The 19,812-nt window shown below is 35.8% G+C and overlaps 2 protein-coding genes across 2 annotated transcripts; both read left to right on the plus strand.

The window, feature by feature from the left end:
• Positions 1-191: 191 nt before the first annotated feature.
• LOC122010145 (succinate dehydrogenase subunit 3-2, mitochondrial-like) lies at positions 192-8,448 on the plus strand. Its single transcript, XM_042566574.1, has 3 exons — positions 192-282; positions 1,210-1,279; positions 7,798-8,448. Exons 1-3 carry the CDS (start codon positions 211-213, stop codon positions 8,142-8,144), a joined length of 489 nt encoding a protein of 162 aa, XP_042422508.1. The 5' UTR covers positions 192-210; the 3' UTR covers positions 8,145-8,448.
• Positions 8,449-10,752: 2,304 nt separating this feature from the next.
• LOC122010146 (protein ENHANCED DISEASE RESISTANCE 2-like) lies at positions 10,753-19,527 on the plus strand. Its single transcript, XM_042566575.1, has 23 exons — positions 10,753-11,273; positions 12,139-12,213; positions 12,322-12,375; positions 12,483-12,545; positions 12,614-12,675; positions 13,431-13,471; positions 13,592-13,681; positions 13,782-13,828; positions 13,904-14,004; positions 14,325-14,420; positions 14,513-14,577; positions 14,676-14,747; positions 14,833-14,979; positions 15,092-15,372; positions 15,760-15,829; positions 15,915-16,156; positions 18,012-18,110; positions 18,197-18,247; positions 18,335-18,478; positions 18,550-18,645; positions 18,871-18,972; positions 19,210-19,312; positions 19,388-19,527. The coding sequence occupies exons 1-22, from the start codon at positions 11,148-11,150 to the stop codon at positions 19,309-19,311; spliced, it is 2,226 nt and encodes a 741-aa protein (XP_042422509.1). The 5' UTR covers positions 10,753-11,147; the 3' UTR covers position 19,312; positions 19,388-19,527.
• Positions 19,528-19,812: the final 285 nt, after the last annotated feature.

A 19,812-nucleotide genomic window follows, 5' to 3' on the forward strand; every position in this document is an offset into this window, starting at 1 on the left:
TATGTGTATTGAATGAATATAAACAAGCTTTTAAGAAGACGAATATCAAGCTAATGTTTAATTCATTTATAATCCTAGAAGCGAGCTTCAACAGCATGACATGCAACGCTACACGATAAACATGTAAAAGATAAAATATTAATAGTAAAACTAAAGGGGTTATTTTAAAAAATTTGCACGATTTATAACCTACTTATATTGAGATGATTCATGCTGCTCCCGACCGCGATCACTCGTCCTCCGATAGCACGCCTCGTCCTAGGGCAGAGCACTACTCTTGCGGTAAGCTTCGAATCCTCTGGTTGTCTTCTCCTTCAGTCGATCTTCCTTCCTCCTTCGATTTTTCAATCGGGCGAGATCTGGGCCGATTCAAAGATGTCTCCAGTTTCACGGAATAACTGATTTTTAGATTTGCACTGAATCAAAGTAGTTTTTCGTTTTTTTTTTCACTTTTTTTTCATGAAGATTTCATGGGCTTATACGGATCGGCTGATTTTTCCAAGATCGCGGGATCATCCGCGCGACAGTGTAGTAGTAAAACGGCGAGTTGGAAGTAGTGGAGGAGATAGAGGAAATTGACGCCGAAGTCTGAGAGGGGTGGGAACCAGGGCTGAAGATCTTCCGCGTAGCGCAGTGAGGATACTGACGTTCTCTTACGACAGGCAGCGGAGAGTGGCACAGTGTGGGAGGGAGAATGGGATGTGCTAACAGAGGGGTTCGATTTGGGGATATAGACAGCGGAGGTTCATTGGACCTCCGTCTCGTGGAGTTCGATGCTGATGGCTGCAGAAGGGGAGGAGGGTGATAGGATTGATACGTCATGTTCAATATATTTTAGAGGAAAATTCATTGAATACTATACTCATGTATTCTTGCTTTATATACTTAGCAGTGCACTTTCTAGATATTTAAGACAAACATTGAACCTTCATATTTATTTATCAGCTGCATGATATTCACTTCTTCAGTGGGAAATGGAAAATAACAAATTTTTTAAAACAGAAACGTTCATAACCCCTGTGAAACATATCTTAGAGGCATCTTTCTCGAGTTCTAGATGGTCAGCGGAGTCCTCATATCTGATTCCTTTTTTTTTAATGAAATTTGATTATTAGATAAATGCATTAGTTCGTTCCTTGTGTTTTTAACCTCTATCAGAATGTTTCTTCTCAGCGATGATCATCAAATTTGACATGAACTTATTCATAGCTTGACAGGGAAAAAATGGAGAAGAATGCTCGTTTTACTGTCCATGCAGATGCTTCATTTTCTCTTCGGGGTATGTTTTTCATAAGCTGACATGAGATAAAATTTTGTAGCCTGTATAGGTGGCTTATACTTTTATTAAACTTGATTAGTCATTCTTTTTCTTTTGAATTCTTGGTTACACTTTCAAGCTTATGTCATATTTGTTCCTTATAGATTATTCATGTTAAGTCCATTGGGTGTATGTGAGAAACTTACAAGACACTATTTTTGCATCATTCTCCATGAATTCCATTTACTAGATGCATTCCATAAGCAGGAACCTCTGTTCAAAAAACCAAAATGTTTCAAGTGCCAAGATGTGTGTAAGTCATCTAATTGAATGTAGCCAAAGGGAAATTTGCATATGTGGCTACAATGTCTTCTTTCAGATTTCATTGTGGGTGCAATTTAACTATTGTGTTCTTAAGGCAAAAAAATACAAATAACATGGCTTGTTAGTTCATTCCTATTCTGAATTTTCATACTTGATACTAAATAAAGGTGGATTAAGATATAAAAAAGATCACATTCTTAATAATGATATATGATTGTTGGATTATATGTAACTATGTCAATTAAGAAAAAAAACTTTGAAAATGAATTTGAGTTATAAACTTTTAGTTAAAAAAAAAGCTTTTAATTTATAAGACATAAAGGAAAGATTAGATTATCAGCATGCCTAATAATATTGGATCACCAAGTGCATTAATATTATATTGTGTGTGTGTGTGTTAGTTATTTGATTATTACATAGACTATTACTAATAAGATCATTAAACTATTATCACAAGTAATAGTTATCAAATAACACTAATAATAATGATTAATATGTAAACAATTATTATCAAATAGGATAATTAATATATAACGTCTAATTACTTTGATATTTTCATCAGACAATGATAATACATACCATTGTTTTCAAAACAATCCTTTCTTATCAGATATCAATAAATTATTTTAATGTATTTGACATTATCTTTATCAAATTCATGAATCCTCAACATTGTTTTTGGTCACAACAAATAAAATAACTAACATATAAAACAGCTGTCACCCACAACATATTTAATTCTCCTACTATAGTACTACCCTACAGAAACAGTGCCCTAAAAAAACCATATCCAAGTATTATTATTACTACTAGTTATTACTGTATTCATTAGAGGTGCCAAAGACAAGTTCCTTATTTCTAATTAGATTGATCACAAGAACAAAGGCAGCGGCGGGGCTTCTCCTACTCATGAAACAAAGCATGTCATACTCTGGCAGTCCACTGCTTCTTCAACCTCAAGCTCTTCATTACTATGCGGCCAGTGGCGAGCCACCGCAATCAATTTCTTTCAATTTTCACATGGATTCCTCGAGTTCTACAGAGATCTCATCAATTTATGGTGATTAGTTCACCATTCTGGAATTAGCTAAGATCTAATAGGCTTCTGCCAATACTGATCCAACTTGGCCAATCCATATCAGGATTAGCGAAGTTTAACAACCATCTGATTATTTGACAACGGGAATCTACTAAGTTTGTGGCTATCAAATTGCATAGTCGCTTATTTGTTTAGTTAGTAAGAAAGATTTTATTTTTATTGGGAAAATAGCCTTTCTATTAGATGATACTCCATGGCTTAGTTTTTTCCAAATATATGTTATTCATTATGTGATCAACACATCAACTTCTAGAATGTGCTTATTGAGGTAGGGTCTTGTTAACCAGGTAGGGAGAATGTTGTATCATTCTAACATGTGTTTACGTTGTAGCATTTTAATGGGTTTCTGAAAATCATAGAATTTAAATTAGCTATTATATGCAATAGCTGACACTTTACAGTTTGATTGTCAGTTTTTGAAGTTGTTTAAGAAAGACTATCAGTGAATCCATTAATTGATTATTGAACACTAGAAGGGTAAATTTCCTCTTCCTTCCTCTCTCCTCCACTTCCACCTACTTTTGCACGGATGAGCTCCATGTTCTTTTTTCAATAGAGGAGAGATAAATGTGGAGTGGAGGCCATCGTTACTCCACCACTTCATCTGTCCTGTTAGGCAAATGTTCCTTAGTGTTGTTCTAGAGTTAATGTATGTTGATGGACTCACGAAAGTTGAGTTAAACTTGAGGATTCTCAAATTAATCTTTTGCTACTATAACTTTTATATGGATAAGATATTTTGACTTTGTAGTTCCATCCCATTATTTTGTTTTTTTACTTGGTAATGAAATTGTTTATGTTAAAACTCCTTTTTATATTAACACAAATTATTTTGATTTTTAATCTTTTTACTACTATTCTCATTTTTTACTATTGAACAACCAGAGATGACTAAAGTTATTTGAAATTGTAGTTATAAAACCAGTTGTGGCTACGGAACTATGACATAGTATGGATCAAGTTACTCTTCATCTATTTCTTCCTTGGTTTATAATAGTCGATGGACTATGGGTCTTAAAATTTTCTTCTGGAATCTTAGGAAAAGAATTTGGAATTTTAGTAATTTTTTATGACAGATATGCTTGTGGATTGATACAGGAATGATTTCCTTATGATTGTATTTTTTTTTTTTTTTTGTTATATTCACTTCAAATAGGTTGAATAAGAATAAATATTATAGGAAAATTAATAGTCTAAGATTTGAAATGAACATAGGAATCTTCATTGGTAAATCAATGCGATGATTATACTAGAGACAAAATCGGTAGGTGAGAAGGCAAAGATGATAGAGAATTCGGATTTTAAGTTATGGTACACGAAATAGTAAAACAAGAAATGGAGCGGGCATTGTTGTAGATAGTTTCTTAAAAAATAAAGTTGTAGGAGTAGTTAGAAAATTGGATAGAATTGTAACCCTTAAGATAACAATGACGAAAGAAACTATGAATGTAATTAGCATATATGCATCGTAAGTAGGATTAGATGAAGTTACCAAATCAAGATTTGAGACGACCTAGATGAAGTATTACAAAACATTCCGCTAAATGAAATGATTTTAATTGGAGGTGATCTAAATGGACATGTCGTAGTGAAAAATGAGGAATATGAGAGGTACGTGGAGGTTATGGGTTTGGAACGAGAAATGAAGAAGAAAAAATTATATTAGATTTTACGATATCATATGACCTTATATTAGTTAATACATTTTTCAAAAGTGGAAATAGTAAATTGCAAATTGACTTTTTTTATGGTTAGAAAGAGGGATAAAAAGATTTGTAAAGATTGCAAGATTATCCTTGTAGAAAGCTTAACTACCTAACATAGGTTAGTAGTCTTGGATATACACTTTAAGCATAGTATCACTAGAAAGAAATATATATGACTCTTAAAATTAAGTGGTGGAAGTTAAAGGATGAGAAACAAAATATATTTAAGGAGAATGTAGGAGTATAAGTATTAGGTGAAATATACGGTAACTCTAATATGACATGAGATTAAATGATATCAAAGTTAAAAATAGTAGTTAACACTCAGTGAGTCAAAGGGACATGCACCACTAAGTAAGGAATTTTGGTTGTAGAATGAGAAAGTACAAGAAAAAATGAAGGAAAAATGAATGATTATATATTTGTAAGAACGAAGAAAACTTAAAAAAATGTACAATAGTCAAGAAAAATGCTAAGAATGTAATGAATGAAGCAAAGAATGAAATTTTTGAACAATTATATCAAAAATTGGATATAAAAGAAGGGAAAATAGACATTTATAGAATAGCTAAAGTGAAAGAAAGAAAGATAAGAGATCTTATCCAAATAAAATGTATTAAAGATGAATGCAATAGGATACTAGTAAATGATGGAGAAATAGATGAGCGGCGAAATTGATATTTTTATTAATATTTTAATGAAGGTTTAGGTGACCAACTTAACTTAGGTAATTTAAGTAAGTCAAATGAGTATAGAAATTTAAATTTTTATCGTAGAATTCAAACTTTAAAAGTAAAACAAGCTTTAAATGGGATGCACAATGGAAGAGTCGTTAGACCAGATGATATTCTGATAGAGATATAGAAGTGCTTAGGGAAACAATATATTGAACGACTTACAAAATTATTTAACATAATATTGAAAACGAAAAAAATGTTCAATCAATAGAGGATAAGTACTTTAGTTTCCTTATATAAGAACAAGAGACGTATAAAAATGTGCAAATTATAGGAGTATTAAACTAATGAGTCATACTATGAAACTTTGGGAAAGAGTAATAGAAAAAAGATTAAGGAAGGAGATCACGGTGATCGAAAATCAATTTGGGTTCCTACTTGGAAGGTCGACAATAGAAGCTATATATCTTCTTAGATAACTAATTGAAAAATATCGGAAGCAAAAATAAGGTTTTCATTGACTTAGAAAAAACTTATGATCGAGTCCCAGAAATTATATGGAGAATTCTATAAAAGAGATGTGTTAGCGCAACATATATTGAACTAATTAAGGATATGTATGAGGATGTAACGACTAGAGTAAAAATTTCAGGCGGAGTAATTGAAACATTTTCAATAAAGATAGACTTATATTAAGGATCAACTTTAAGTCTCTATCTTTTTTACATTAATTATGGGCGAACTCATTGCACACATTCAAGATATAGTATCGTGGTGCATGTTGTTTGCTTATGATATTGTTTTGGTAGATAAAACAGGTGAAAGAGTAAATGTTAAATTAGAATCTTGGCGGAAAATATTAGAAGGGAAATGTTTTAGACTTAGTAGAATAAAGACAGAATATATGGAATTTAAGTTTAACAATATTAGATGTAATAAGACAATTGTTAAGATAGGAGTTGACGAGTTGTCTGGAATGAGAGATTTAAATATTTAGGATAATTTTTGTAAAACGATAGAGGGATTGAAAGGGATGTCTTACATAAAATACAAGCAGGATAATTGAAATGGAGGAAAACGCTGAGTGTTTTATGTGATCGAAAAATATCTCTAAAACTTAAAGGAAAGTTCTACAAAACTGCAGTTAGACCTACTATGTTATATGGAGCTAAATGTCAGACTATGACTCGAGCACATGAGCAGAAGATGAGAATTGTAGAGATAAGGATGTTAAGGTGGATGTGTGGACGAGGATGGACAGAATAAAAATTGAGAGTATTAGAAAGAAAGTTGGAGTTGCATCTATTGAGAAAAAACACAGAGAGATATGTTTAAAATGGTATGAGCATATACTTAGACGACCAATAAATGTTGTAGTTAGACAATGTGAAATTATGACAAACACGCACATCAAATGAGGAAGAGAAAGATAAAAAAAGACTTGATTAGCATAATAAAACAAGATAAAATTTATTTAAGTTTAGATAATATAGTAGATGATATAGTCCAATGGCGTAAAATGACCCATATAGTTGATCCCATCTAGTGGGATAAGGTTTAGTTGTTGTATATTCACTTCAAATAATAAAATTTTTGTATTATGACAGTAATGTATCTCGTATATTATTATCTGACACATATGTTGTTTCAAGTTAAGCATATAGTTAACCGACAGTATGATGAAAGGATAGTTAATGTTTTAGTTTAAACTTCACACTTCTTATTATGGCTAGATAAATATCTCTTTTGGAGTTAGTCACTTGCTAAGGATAAATTAATGTTTTATCCGACTCCAAGTTTAAAATATCATGTTGTGTTGCGTTGCCCAGTACAAAGGAAATACCCCACTGACAGAAATCGACACTTGCACGCCTGTGGTACTATGGTTGTGGAGGCGTCGCGCACCCCTCGTGGCCGCCATGAAGGCTTTGCGATGGCCTCACGGTCGCTGCAGATGCCACGTGTGGGCCTCACAACTGTCGCAGATGCCACATGCAAGGTTCGTGTTTGTTGGCTGCACTGAACACGGAGTCAACTTAGCTTTTAATTAAAAAAACTTAAGTTAATAATTTCAATCTACTTCTAGTTGTAGTTGAGATAATTTAAATAACTTTAATTAAACCCTAATAAAACTATCCCATTAATTTAATAAATATTTTATTTTTTTTAATATTTAGATTATTTCATTTATATATTTTATATTTAAAAAATATCGAAATCATACTGGCACAGCACGATACATGACCGAAATTGTATCGTTCCAATTAGGACTGAAGCCTTGGCATGGATCAAGATTTTAAATTTTGAGCAGACTACATTATTTTGGTTAGCCATTCTAATTTGTGCTCGAGTAAACCACTTTCAATAATAATATGATGATTTCACTTGAAACTGTACGGAAATGAAGCATGAATTAATGGTAACGATAAAAGACTAAAGAAAGAAGAAATTTTCAAAATATTACGAGCGCACTCCCTATGATTATCTGGCAGTTTTGACACCTGATTAATACTTTTTTGGAGCAAGATTTGTTTGACATTTTAGCAGCCTTTTAGTTTCTCTCTACTTTTGCCATCTTTTAATATGTATTGGGCCCTAACTTTTTTACGACAATTTACATGATATGCATCATCAGGGCACTGTGATAGTGTTGGCTTTCAATGTCGATATCTCTTTAAGCATAGATAACTTTTCTTCGGTGTGGTTGTGATCAGGTTTTTCAAACATATGCAGGCTTTCTCAATGGTACTTCAGGATACCCAAAGATGGCCAGGGTTCACCAGAAGCTACCTAATGGTTGCCAAAGTTTATCAAAGCGCCTCCATGGCTCTACTTTTATCTCAGAGCCTCAGCCAACTATCTCTACCTATGGATGTCGATCCATCCATGTGACCCGCACCTTATCTGAAGCCACAAGAGGAATCGTCTCAAACCGTCCCTTGTCACCTCATCTGCCAGTCAAGAAGCCACAGCTGAGGGCAACATTTTCTATATCCCATAGGATATTTGGAGCTTCTCTGACATCGGCTATTTTGTTGATACCGATCGCGTGGAAGTTCAGTCTCCTGCTCGATGTATAAAGCAAAAGGTGTGGTAACTTTTGCTGTTGGTGTACGTTCAGACCAATGCTCTTTCGGGGTGATGTTGCTACCCGGGAATGGTGGAACATGAACCAGTTTTAAGTCATGGTTTGTTTGAATAACTGCCCAAATAAAGCACCAACCGTCGCATTGTACACGGCTGTGGTTCCAACGATGTTGCACTGTCTCTCCCCTGTCGAAACAGCTGAGGTTTTCAGACTAATTCTTTTACTTAGAAACTCTAAACAGATGATTGCACTTCTCTTTAATCTACTTGCTCTTAAGATGGTTTTTGATGAATGAAGCTAGGAGGCTATCTCAAGTGTGATACTGGATGTAATGTTGATGCCCTTAGTTATTTTAATAAATTATCATATATCGAAACACTTAAGTTATCACATGTTCTATCGTGATTTTAAAAATATTTTCCAATTAATATATGCAATTTATCATTTAGAAGAACCATTTATATCTACGAAATGAAAGCTACAATTATAAACTTATATGTTTTTCCTATAATTGGATGTTAAAAATCTGATTGTTGGATATCAATGATTATAACATTAGTAATTATCCTCACTATGAACTTAGACCATCTGCAACGCTGTTAATACTCCAACGTTAATATCTACGTGGATGTACTGTAGATATACAGTACAAGGAATTGAACGTGTTAAATGTCTACCGATTGAAATATATATATATATATATATATATATATATATATATATATATATATATATATATATATATATATATATATATATATATATATATATATATATATATATATATATATATATATATATATAATACTATATTGCTATTAACGCGTCACGCGTTAATAGCGTTGCAGATGACCTTATATATATTTAGTGAAGCAACCAGTTGATTGGTGCCCTGTTCAGGGACTACAATTTGGTAGTTTTCATGAGGATTAGATTTTATCAATCTATTTTGATCCTGTCTGTGCATTGAGTCGATGGAACTGGAGACGTGGCGCTCTCTGCTGCTCCCCAGTGATCTTCACAGCAACGTAAGCCTCCGACGAACCTGCAACAAAGTTGGGCCAGGAAGGGGTTCCCGGCGACGACCCTCCGACGCTCAAGTCAGGCGACAGCGAGAAGAAATAGAGGCAGAATAAAGACTGTGGCTACAGTAGACGATGATATAAAATCATACCTCCGTCGAAGTCCGAGGGATTTTATATAGGACTCCGGAGAGGCGCGTGCACGCTTCCCGAGACATGCACGTTCCTCAAAAGCATACCTTGGAATGGTTATGTCAGAAAAGCATGTCTGACATCATATCGCAATTATCCGAACATATCTCTGTCATGTCAGCGGAAACTCCCTCCGTACGATCCTTGGTACAGTCTGACCGCCGACCATGCTGCTTGTTGGCGGCGGACGTCTCGAGAATGACATCATGAGCTGCCCCTTTTGTCCTCTTCTAAACCCCGTGTCTCTAATTGGGCCGGTCGGGCTAGTCGCTTGGCTTCCCGAGCTCCCGGGTGTACACGTACCTTTGACCGGGCCAAACGTCCGCTCAGTCACACACTCAGATGGGGCGTCAACTAGTCGTTCTGCAGTTCGACCGAGCAGCTTAGCTACTCAGCATAGCGGTTTCTCTATAAAGGAGCTTGTGAGCGTCGGAAGCTCAACCCGAGGTTGAGTTGTCTTAGTGCTGTCCCGGGGTCTGCCCAGGCCGGTCGGCCAGGAGACTCCCTCCTGCTCGGCCGGACCTTTGACTCCCCCGTGTCATTGACCCCTTCCACTGTAGGCCTCCGATCCTTACCACCGAATCATATTTTAAGATGGGTCTAAGCGGGCCGACCCGTCTGGGACAGTGACAAGTGTAGGTTGGCTCGTGATGGCCTAGCTGGTACGGTTGAGAATTTTTATAACAATTTAAAACTAAAATGAAAAACTTAATAGATTTATAGGCTTGCCTCGTCTAATTCGCAATTTAAATTTAAAATTTTCAAATTTTTTATATATTTATTTTATTTTTTAAATTTTTAAATAGATTTATGGATTGATCCATTTAACCCGTAATCTATTTTGAATTGAGTTGAGGATTTTTTTAAACTTGTCAGGTCATTCCATCCCATTGATGAATTTTTGATGAGTCCGTTGACTAAGATAGTCTATCTTCATAAATAGTCACGCGGGATAGTAAAGGAAATTACTACTATTTTAGCAAAATATTATTGCTATTTTATCACATGTTCTTTCTCTTTTGGCAAAATGTTCATACGCAAGAGAAACCATGAGGAGATTATTGCCAAGTTAGTAACTCCAGATTTTTAATCCCATCCTCAATTGATTTGGCTAAACGGCTCCTAAATTCATGTCTCTCTTCACCATTTTAATTTTTCACGTAATTTTTTTTCCACCCAAAAATATCCTTCTAAATTTCAATCCTTCCGACTTTGTTAAGCGACTCAACGAACTGATAATCCAGTAATTTCCAACTCTGATAAAATGAGATTACATTTTCTTTTCGTATCATTATTTCAGAATTTTGAAAGAGACGTCGTGAAAAACAGACAAATCTTGCGGTGTAAACAATGAAACTTCGCTTATTTATATTTATTTTTAGAGAAAGAGAGACAGAGAGTTGTACTGCCTCGAGAAGTTTTAGGAGGCGGAGGAGAGGTTAAGAAGCGGTTGAGGTGGTGGAGGTGGTGGGAGTTTGCAGTTAATCGTTCTTCCTCCCTCGGCCTCGTTCTACGAAGGAGGGGGGTAGAAGGGCGGGCTTCAAACGTTGACATTCATCGTACCACCTCTACCACTTCCAGCTCCGAATCCCTTCCTTCCTCCCTCCTTTTTGAGTCTCAAAATCGTCTTTTGGAAAGAATCCACATTTCGTCATTCGGCGTCTGCTTCAGCCGGGGAGTTCCTCCTTCGAGTCTTCGGGAGGAGGAAGAACCAAAGGTGGCACCTTTTCCATGTAATCGGGGCTCCGAAGGATCTCGAGGACAGCCAGGAAGGACGAGCGATGGAGGGGTGGTTGTACGTCATCCGACCCAATCGCCTGGGCTTGCAGAAGTCCCGGAAAAGGTACTTCGTTCTCGAACATAACGCCCTCAATTGCTACAAGAACGCCCCGACGTCCAACAGAGAGGTAGGCCGGATCCCTCTTTTGCATTGTGTTTTGCTTTCTGGAAGAATGTTGTTTTCGGGCTTTTAGGTTTATTTATCCATTAATTTTTGAGTTTTGGCATTTTTTGCTAGGGTTAATGAGATTCGACAAGTTGAAAGAAGGAAACACTTATAAATGAAAATTTTGTTCTAGTGGTAGTGAGATGTTGGACCTTTCTGTTGCTTTATGGAAATGCATGACATATAGAGGTCCCAATGCTGTCGTTTGAGGCATTGAACTATGAACCTTAACAAGGAATTTGAGAAACAATGTCAATGATGTATTCACTGAATGATGATGGTACACTGCAAGACAATTTTCATTTTGACATTTTTATTGGTAAAACATGAGTTCCCCCGCGTTTGATCAGGATTCTAGAATAAGTTAGAACATTTATAATTCAGCAATATGTAGGGAGTAGTAGTCAACTCATGGTTTTCTTGTCAGAAACTCCAGTGTTTTTGTTGTCTTCGTGACCTTCCTCTCAAGGTGGCCATCGTTTATCGATCGATCATACTGCTTCTATGTAAATTTCCTTATGCATATTTAGAGCCCTTTTTTAATCTCCTCTGAGGATTTGATTAATTCTCACTTATGAGGACTACTGCTTCTTGCATTTATACATGGAAAAGTTTTACACTAGTTGAGAGTATACAAGAATCTCTTTTGAAGGATTTGACGAATAATGTTCCATAATCAGTAAGTTCATTTGCGTTGCTCATAGGTTCTTTTTATTATACTGGTTTTAGTCATGATTTATCTAACAATCAAGTTTCGGTCTCGCTAAAAAGATTGGTCATACAACTCTAACACATTGCCTTTTATTGTGCATTTGTTATCTTATCAGAATCCTAAAAGGACTGAACTCATCGGTTCTTGGACACGTGTAACAGACAATGGTAGAGAAAGCTTAAAGAAAAATGTAATTTTAATCCCTGAAGACTTTTAAAAACTTTCCTTTCTTTGCTAAAATGTCATTATAGTTTTTCAAGTTCGTTATTTTGTTGTAAATGTTAGCGGATGTTGTCAGGTATTCTATGTATTTAGCCTCACTAGCATTTCCAATCCCAACAATCAACTAAAGGTATGCACCAGATATACTAAAAAAAGTACAAATAGTTGTATTTTGACTTTTTTTTTCCTTCCATTTTGTCATTGGTGATTTTCTACGATCGACTTATATTTATCCAGTTGGGTGCAAGAAGCTCTGAAGATGCAGCTAGATGGATCAAATCCTTAACGGAAGCTGCATTTGTGGGTTATGCTTCCTCCAATCTCATTGATCGTTAGAGATAAACATATCATAAAGGCATGTTTTGCAGGAAAACCCACACCGAGAGGAGAATGTTGTTGCATGCTCCAAGAAACGATGGCAAACTATTAGGTCAACTTCATTTTGTAGTTTAGAAAACCAGTTTCGCACATTACTAAGTTTTCTTTTCTTATGCTTAATCTGGATCAGAGCATATCATTCAGAAGAAAACATGTGAACCTTATTAGTTCGCTTTTAGTCACAAAAACTCGTTGTCAAATGAAAAACATATGATGTCCTTATTTGTTTCTCCACATGGACCAATACGAATAAGAATAAATAAGGGAAAGATTCATTGTTCTAGGCAAATAATAAGTACATGGTTAGCACGTATGGCTTTTGACTTTAGGCTTAACCAATCAATGCACTTTTCCCTGTCCATTCAATACCGTCTGGACCTTTAAAAGTACTGACCTACGACTCATAAAAAAACATGTTGGCTCCAAATAAATAACCAATAAAAAGACATGGAAATTTGGTGAAATGTTAACCACATAATTGTTTGTTGTTTCATTGTCTAATATCTGCAATTGCTTGACCATTGACCCATTGTATAGCTTGAAAGAATTAACTTTTGCTGGCGAGTTTAGCGAATAGCAGGGGAAGGGATCAAGTAAAAAGAAGAATCCATGATCAATATCACAAATTTAATGAATTAAATAAATCTGATTTGCTATTCCAATTGCTTGGAGCTATTGTTGGCTGCTCTACTATGTCTCTACTGGTTTCTTATGCCTTTCTAACCTTCGATAATACACTGTTTACTTTGATAACCTTTAAGCAATATGCTCTGTATAGTTCTCATTGATTAGCATCATGATATCCAGGAAGAACCGCAGGAATGCAAAAGTTCACATGCATTCTATAGGTAAGTCTATTTATTCATGAACTATTCTTAGTTGAATAAAGAGAATGACTGATTTTGTAAATATATGCTTGCACTTTTGACTTAGCAGTTACATTTTGTTATCTTTTTTTGAACCTGTAGACTGGACAGTTTTCTCTTCTATGAATGCTGATCCAGTGACGTTGGATGTCATTGCACCTTCCATGTGGACAATAATCACATGTAAAAACGGTAAGAACTTGGCAATCTCATCTCTTTCTTTCATTCTTTTTAGTGTATGTGTGTGTGCACAAAGATCCTGAATACCCAGAGAATTTTTTTTACCGTATAGGCTTAAGGCTGTTCAAAGAAGCAAAAGACACTGATTTTCCCACTAAGGTATCTATCCAAATCCACCTAGAAAGATGCAGGAACATGAGTTTTGTGCGAACTTAACAATTCTACTTTCATCAGCATTGGGATGATTATCCAGCTATAATGGCTGTTGGAGTGGTTGGTGCAGCTTCTGAGGCCATTTTCCAGACAGTTATGTCGCTCGGACAGTCAAGATCAGAGTAAGTTTGTGGCTCTTACCGCTTATATCTGTAATACCATGTTGCTTTTGACTGTGCCGAATTGAATTATTATCCTACTTGTGGAGAGAATTGGCTCGAGTAATTAACAAAATCAATGCTCTGTCCCATTATATTTTTTCAACAGATTTTAGTCCATGATACACGTACAGCTAAGTGCGTAATCCATGATACTTGCATAGCACAATGCATACAATCGTGTATTATCAGAAAAAATTGAAAATTTATAGCATGTTTCTCATGCACAACTAATACAAGATAGGTCTTCTATGCATTCGGGAACTGAAGCAAAATCATTGCAGATGGGATTTTTGCCTGCTGGAAGGTAATGTGGTTGAGCAGTTGGATGGTCATACAGATATTATCCACAAAAAAATGCGTGGTGATTGGCTACCATGGTTAGATATTCAATCTACAATCCTAAATATAATAAGACTTGTCTATTTTTCAGAAAAGACATCATCCTAGATATCTCTGAAATAACTTTCAGGGGAGCAAAAAAGAGAGACTTATTGTTAAGGCGTTACTGGAGAAGGGAAGATGATGGAACATATGGTAATGAAATCAATCTAATATATTGAAATATTATTTCTACAAATATGATCAAAACTAATTAATATTTTTAAAATTTTTTTTTTGCAATTTTTGAACAGTTATCTTATACCACTCGATCGTCCATTACAAATGCCCACCTGAAAAAGGCTATATTCGTGCCTGCCTTAAAAGTAATCATTTTGGAAGTTGTAAAACTGCAATGGTTTCTAGCTTAAGGTAATTTATTTTTATACGTTTTTTTTTTGTCATTTTCAGGTGGAGGCTATGAAATATCGCCTGTAAATCAAGGAAATCAATCAATTGTAAAGCATATGCTTGCAATTGATTGGAAGTTTTGGAAACCGTACATGCTTACCTCATCTGCAATTGGTATTACAATGAAGATGTTAGGGAGAGTTGCAGGTATTTTCTTTTTATCATAAGGAATTTGGTATCTTCCACGAACAAGTGTCTCTATATTATAACAATTGAGTTCTTATTGAAGACTCACCACTATGTAGTATCTACTTGGCAGCTCTGCGAGAATTCTTCCGAGCAAGCTCAGATTTCTCAGCCGATGGCTTGACAAGAGAGATAGTATTGCCACAGGTCGAGGAACAAATTAAATTAGACATGCAGTCCATGGAGGAGAATAGAAAGATGAAAATTTTAACAGAAGAGTCACACAGGTTTCCTAGCATTGGATCGTTAAATCAAATGAATGATGAAGATGATGAGTTTTTTGATGTTCTTACTGATTCAGAATATGATCAAACAGAGAAGTTCTGGCATTTTGACCAAAGTCTGCGATCTCCCGTGAGTTTCTCTGGGCACTTGATTCTTTTCCTATGGTATTAAGATACACTAATATTTAGAGTTTTGACTTTTAAAACCGAAAACTGAAAAACAGGATGAACCAAATTGATAGCATATGGGTTTAAGTTTGAAAAGTAACAAAATTCAATTTTAACGGTATACCTTCGAATCAATAAGGATATGCAGGTATATATTTACATATATGTATTACATATATATGCAAATATTTGAAAAGAGGATAAAATAAGATATGTTTGGTTGTAATTTATAACCCTTCTCGGTGGATTCCATCCACACCATAGCTATGTTTGGTAGTACTTTTCAAAATTTTGGAAAACTGTTTCTGCTGAAAGAGTTAACTTATGTTCACTGCAACATTTTTATCAGTTGGTTCAAGACCAATGCGAAGACAAACTATCCAGAACAACAGTTTTCATGATGTTGCATGATATCACAGGTTAATTTATTCTGATATTTTACATTAAGTGTGGTTGATATACTATTGTATTTGATTTACTTGACGTGCTGCTTATCTCTTGAAGTTCAAAAAGGAGATTATACTGAGTTAAAAGAGGTATCTATTGAGAAAGATAGAATGCCTGCATCGCCCCTTAAGAAAGATAGCCTGTCTGCACTGCCACTTAAGAAAGATCCTTTGGGCATTGTTAGCTATGGAACCACTCTTACAAAAGATCCTACCTATACAGCCGCTTGCAGTTGGGCGACAGCAGATCCTTCGTTATTTTTAATCCGCGGTGAATCTTACTTACAAAACCATCAAAAGGTATAAATCTTGGTTGTGAAATGTTGCTTTAAGCACCACTACTTCACATAAATTTTAGGTGCATCCGTGGATTCTAAAAATATATTTTCTCTAGGTACTTTTAACAATTTATGGTTATTCATAACTTCTTTTTAAATTTACCTTGGATATTTTTTTTGACAAATGGATGGGAAATGTGCCAAATAATCATTTGTTGTACTAGACTACTAGCTGGTATTCCTCTTAGAGGGCTTTCCTTAGGTGCCCTTTATTTGAGAGGAGGGATAGAGGAAGGAAAAAAAAAGGAGGAAAGAGAAGGGGGAGGGAGAGGAGGGAAGAAAGTTGCTTACTAGGTAAGGGGAAGAGGAACATGCAAAGAGGATGGGGAGGAGGGAATTGACAAAAATTACCCTCATCTCTATCATCCCATCCTCTGACTGTAATTCTTTGTAACTCTTTCACCACCTCAAGTTTCTTCTCCCTTCTCAGCACCCTTTCTTTCTCCATTGATTGGGTATAAGGATTATAGATAGGTTGGAAACTCCACCACCATTGTAGATGGATTGTAGCGCTTAGGGATGATTTTATCTTCCCGATGCTTTTGTTAGTGTCTTCCTTCACTTCCACAGGGTTTCAGGTTGATAGGTTTGGGGTAAAAAATCCTTCCAATGAGTATGCTTGGTCTCCCTTCTACTTACTAAAATTGCTGAAGTAATTTTAGGGGAGGGAAGGTTGCACTTGTTTGCCTTCCCCTCTTTGTAGAGATGACAAATTAATCATGTTTGCCCTTATGCTCTGGTTACCTTGAAGTGTGGATAAAGTAGGGAAAGGTGAAAAATCAGCAAAGGAAAGGGAAAAGATCAATAGTAGATTAACAGTAGTGGAAAGGAAAGATCCTGGTAAGCTGTCGCTTGCTTGCAGACATGCTTGATAATTATGAGGCCACCACGAGTTCCTCACTAGATTTGGTTGCTACTAGGTTGTCGCGAGCTTGCGACGGCCTCATGGAGAGCTCGTGATCAGGTATGGCCTTTTAGAGGCCATTGTGAGCTCACAGCGACCTCGCGGTGAGCTCATGGCCAGGCTTGGCCTCCGCAAGGCTGCACCTGGCGGCCTTGCTTACAGTTGTGAGTTGGCTGGTTGCTAAACCTATTGGGTCTGGGTACATAGAGAAGAAGTTGGGGTTGTCGGAATTAGTAGGAGAAGAAGTTGAGTTCGTTGGAATTGGTAAGAGGAAGGAAAGTTCCTTCCGCTCGATTTGCAGATGAGTAATGAGAGAAAAATTGATCACGGATGGACGTGAAATCTATCCTTTCTTTAGTTTTACGTCAAGTATACAAGGGAAAATATCTTGACTCTAGTGCAATTCATCCTCTCCATCCGTCTTTAGGAGTAAACAAGGCACAAACAATATGAAGAAGATGAGAAAGCACAAAGTTTTAGCTAAAATTACAAGAATATATGACAGTGTTTTGGTCTATAAAATCACTAACTGCTTATCCCATTGCATCCCACCTAATTCATAGTGTATCATGGCTTGATGCTATCTGTTCTTTCACTAGATCGCTAGATCATTGTGAAACTCAGATAGTCAATTTCTACTACCTACTTCTACTTAAAAGCTGTGGATAGAGAGTTGGTCTCTTGTGTGATGACTGTAAATATTTTATTGAGGTCAGTCAAGATTATATAATTATCCAGATAGTCTTTCTCGATAAGAGTTTAAATTAATGTACTAATAAGTATTTTGCCTCTATATTGTACTACTACATTGGTGTCATTAAATTGTCGGAAGAATTATTTTGATCATTTTTGTATTGTGCACTACTTTTAGATAAACTTTTGCAGGAGTATTATGAATATCACTCTTCTACAGGTAAAAGCCAATGGCACCTTGATGCAGTTGGTTGCTGCCGATTGGCTGAAATCAGATAAGCGTGAGGATAATCTTGGTGCGCGACCTGGAATAGTTCAGGTGTCCCCAGGAACACAAACAAATTTCTTTGTTTTATTGTTCTTCAATAAATATTCAGTAGTGAAGCTAACTATAAAGTGTTACAGGAGTATGCAGCACAAGGAGGCAGTCAGTTTTTCTTTATTGTGCATATACAGGTGCCCACTATAATGTTTTTGTAATTTGTTATTGTGAGGCTGAAAAACTCGTGTCGCCAATGGCCTTACAATTTCTACGCGTGATAGGTACCGGGTTCGACCCTGTACAGCCTAGCTCTATATTACTTGACAGATGGTCCTTTGGAGAATGCTCCTTTGCTACACAACTTTGTCAGAGGAGATGATGCATACAGAAATTCCAGGTTTAAGCTCATCCCATATATATCGAAGGTATGCACATGAACTATCATTTCCTGATATTTTATTTTTCTGAAAAACAAGCATCTTTATGATGTTCTCAGGGTTCTTGGATAGTGAAACAAAGTGTCGGTCAAAAAGCGTGTCTTATAGGTCAAGCTCTTGATATCAATTATTTTCGTGGGAGCAACTATATTGAGGTAAACTGTAGAGAGATCTATGATATCTTTCGGTAATTTCTAGATGTTTTTAATTGCCATAATGGTAGAACAACACTGTCAAACAATACAAGTTTGTTATTGAGGGTCCATTTAGCCAAGATAGTAAGGAATTTGGAAGTTGTTGCTAAGGCCCTGGGTAGTGATTGTTCGATCGTTTTGAATGATTATTATCATTGTTTTATACTGTGCAATGCAAATCTCCAGCTAGCAGTCGATGTTGGATCATCAACAGTCGCTAGGGGTGTTATGAATCTTGTCGTTGGTTACTTGAACAGCCTGGTGATAGAAATGGCCTTCCTAATTCAGGTATGCATTCGCATGTAAACTATAGTCATCTTTTCTGTTTTGGTTCCTCCTTTTCAATATTAAGCGTTCCAATCTTTGAGTCAGTTGCATTATCATACTTCCATATGTAACAATTTGCCAAATAGTTTCCAATATTCTCGGTAAATTGTGATATCAATTACGACCGTCTTTCTACAAGGCACTCTAAGAGAAACCTAATTCGAGTTTTGACATTCATCATGAAATCTCACCATGCAGGGTAACACACAAGAAGAGCTTCCAGAGTCCCTTTTTGGAACTTGCCGTTTGAATCAACTCGATGTCGCTAAAGCTGTTCCAGTGAATCCACGGAGATCTTAAGGTAAACATCATCAAAAGAAAGTTTGCTTTTGTTGTCGAATCCATCACCTAAAGTAATGGTGAATCTTTGATGTAGGAATTTACGACCGGGACAAGGATCCTAAGACCCAGTGTGTATATGTAAACATAAAGGACTCCATTTTGCGAATATGAGGCAATGTTGTATAGATATTATGAACTCATCTTGAGCATTCATAAAAGTTGAGGTTTTTGTTCCGACTCATTGTCGATTCATGAATGAGCAAAATGCTAAAAGCTATCGAAAAGTATATATAAACTAAATAAATTTCCAGTTTTGTGGAAACTATTGCAATTAAAATGGGTATGGAGCATTGAAAATCGGCCGATGCGGTTAGTTAAATAGAGAAGGATATGGCTATATTGTTTAGCATCAGCATGGTTGGTTGATTGTGTTTGGTTTGTGTGAATGGAAGAATAGTAGACTTGATTGTAAAAATGAGAATATCTTAGGGCATCCCAATGGTAAACTTAAAAAGTAGG

The sequence above is a fragment of the Zingiber officinale genome, chromosome 8A (assembly GCF_018446385.1).
Source record: "Zingiber officinale cultivar Zhangliang chromosome 8A, Zo_v1.1, whole genome shotgun sequence".
In the NCBI taxonomy this organism is placed as follows: Eukaryota; Viridiplantae; Streptophyta; class Magnoliopsida; order Zingiberales; family Zingiberaceae; genus Zingiber; species Zingiber officinale.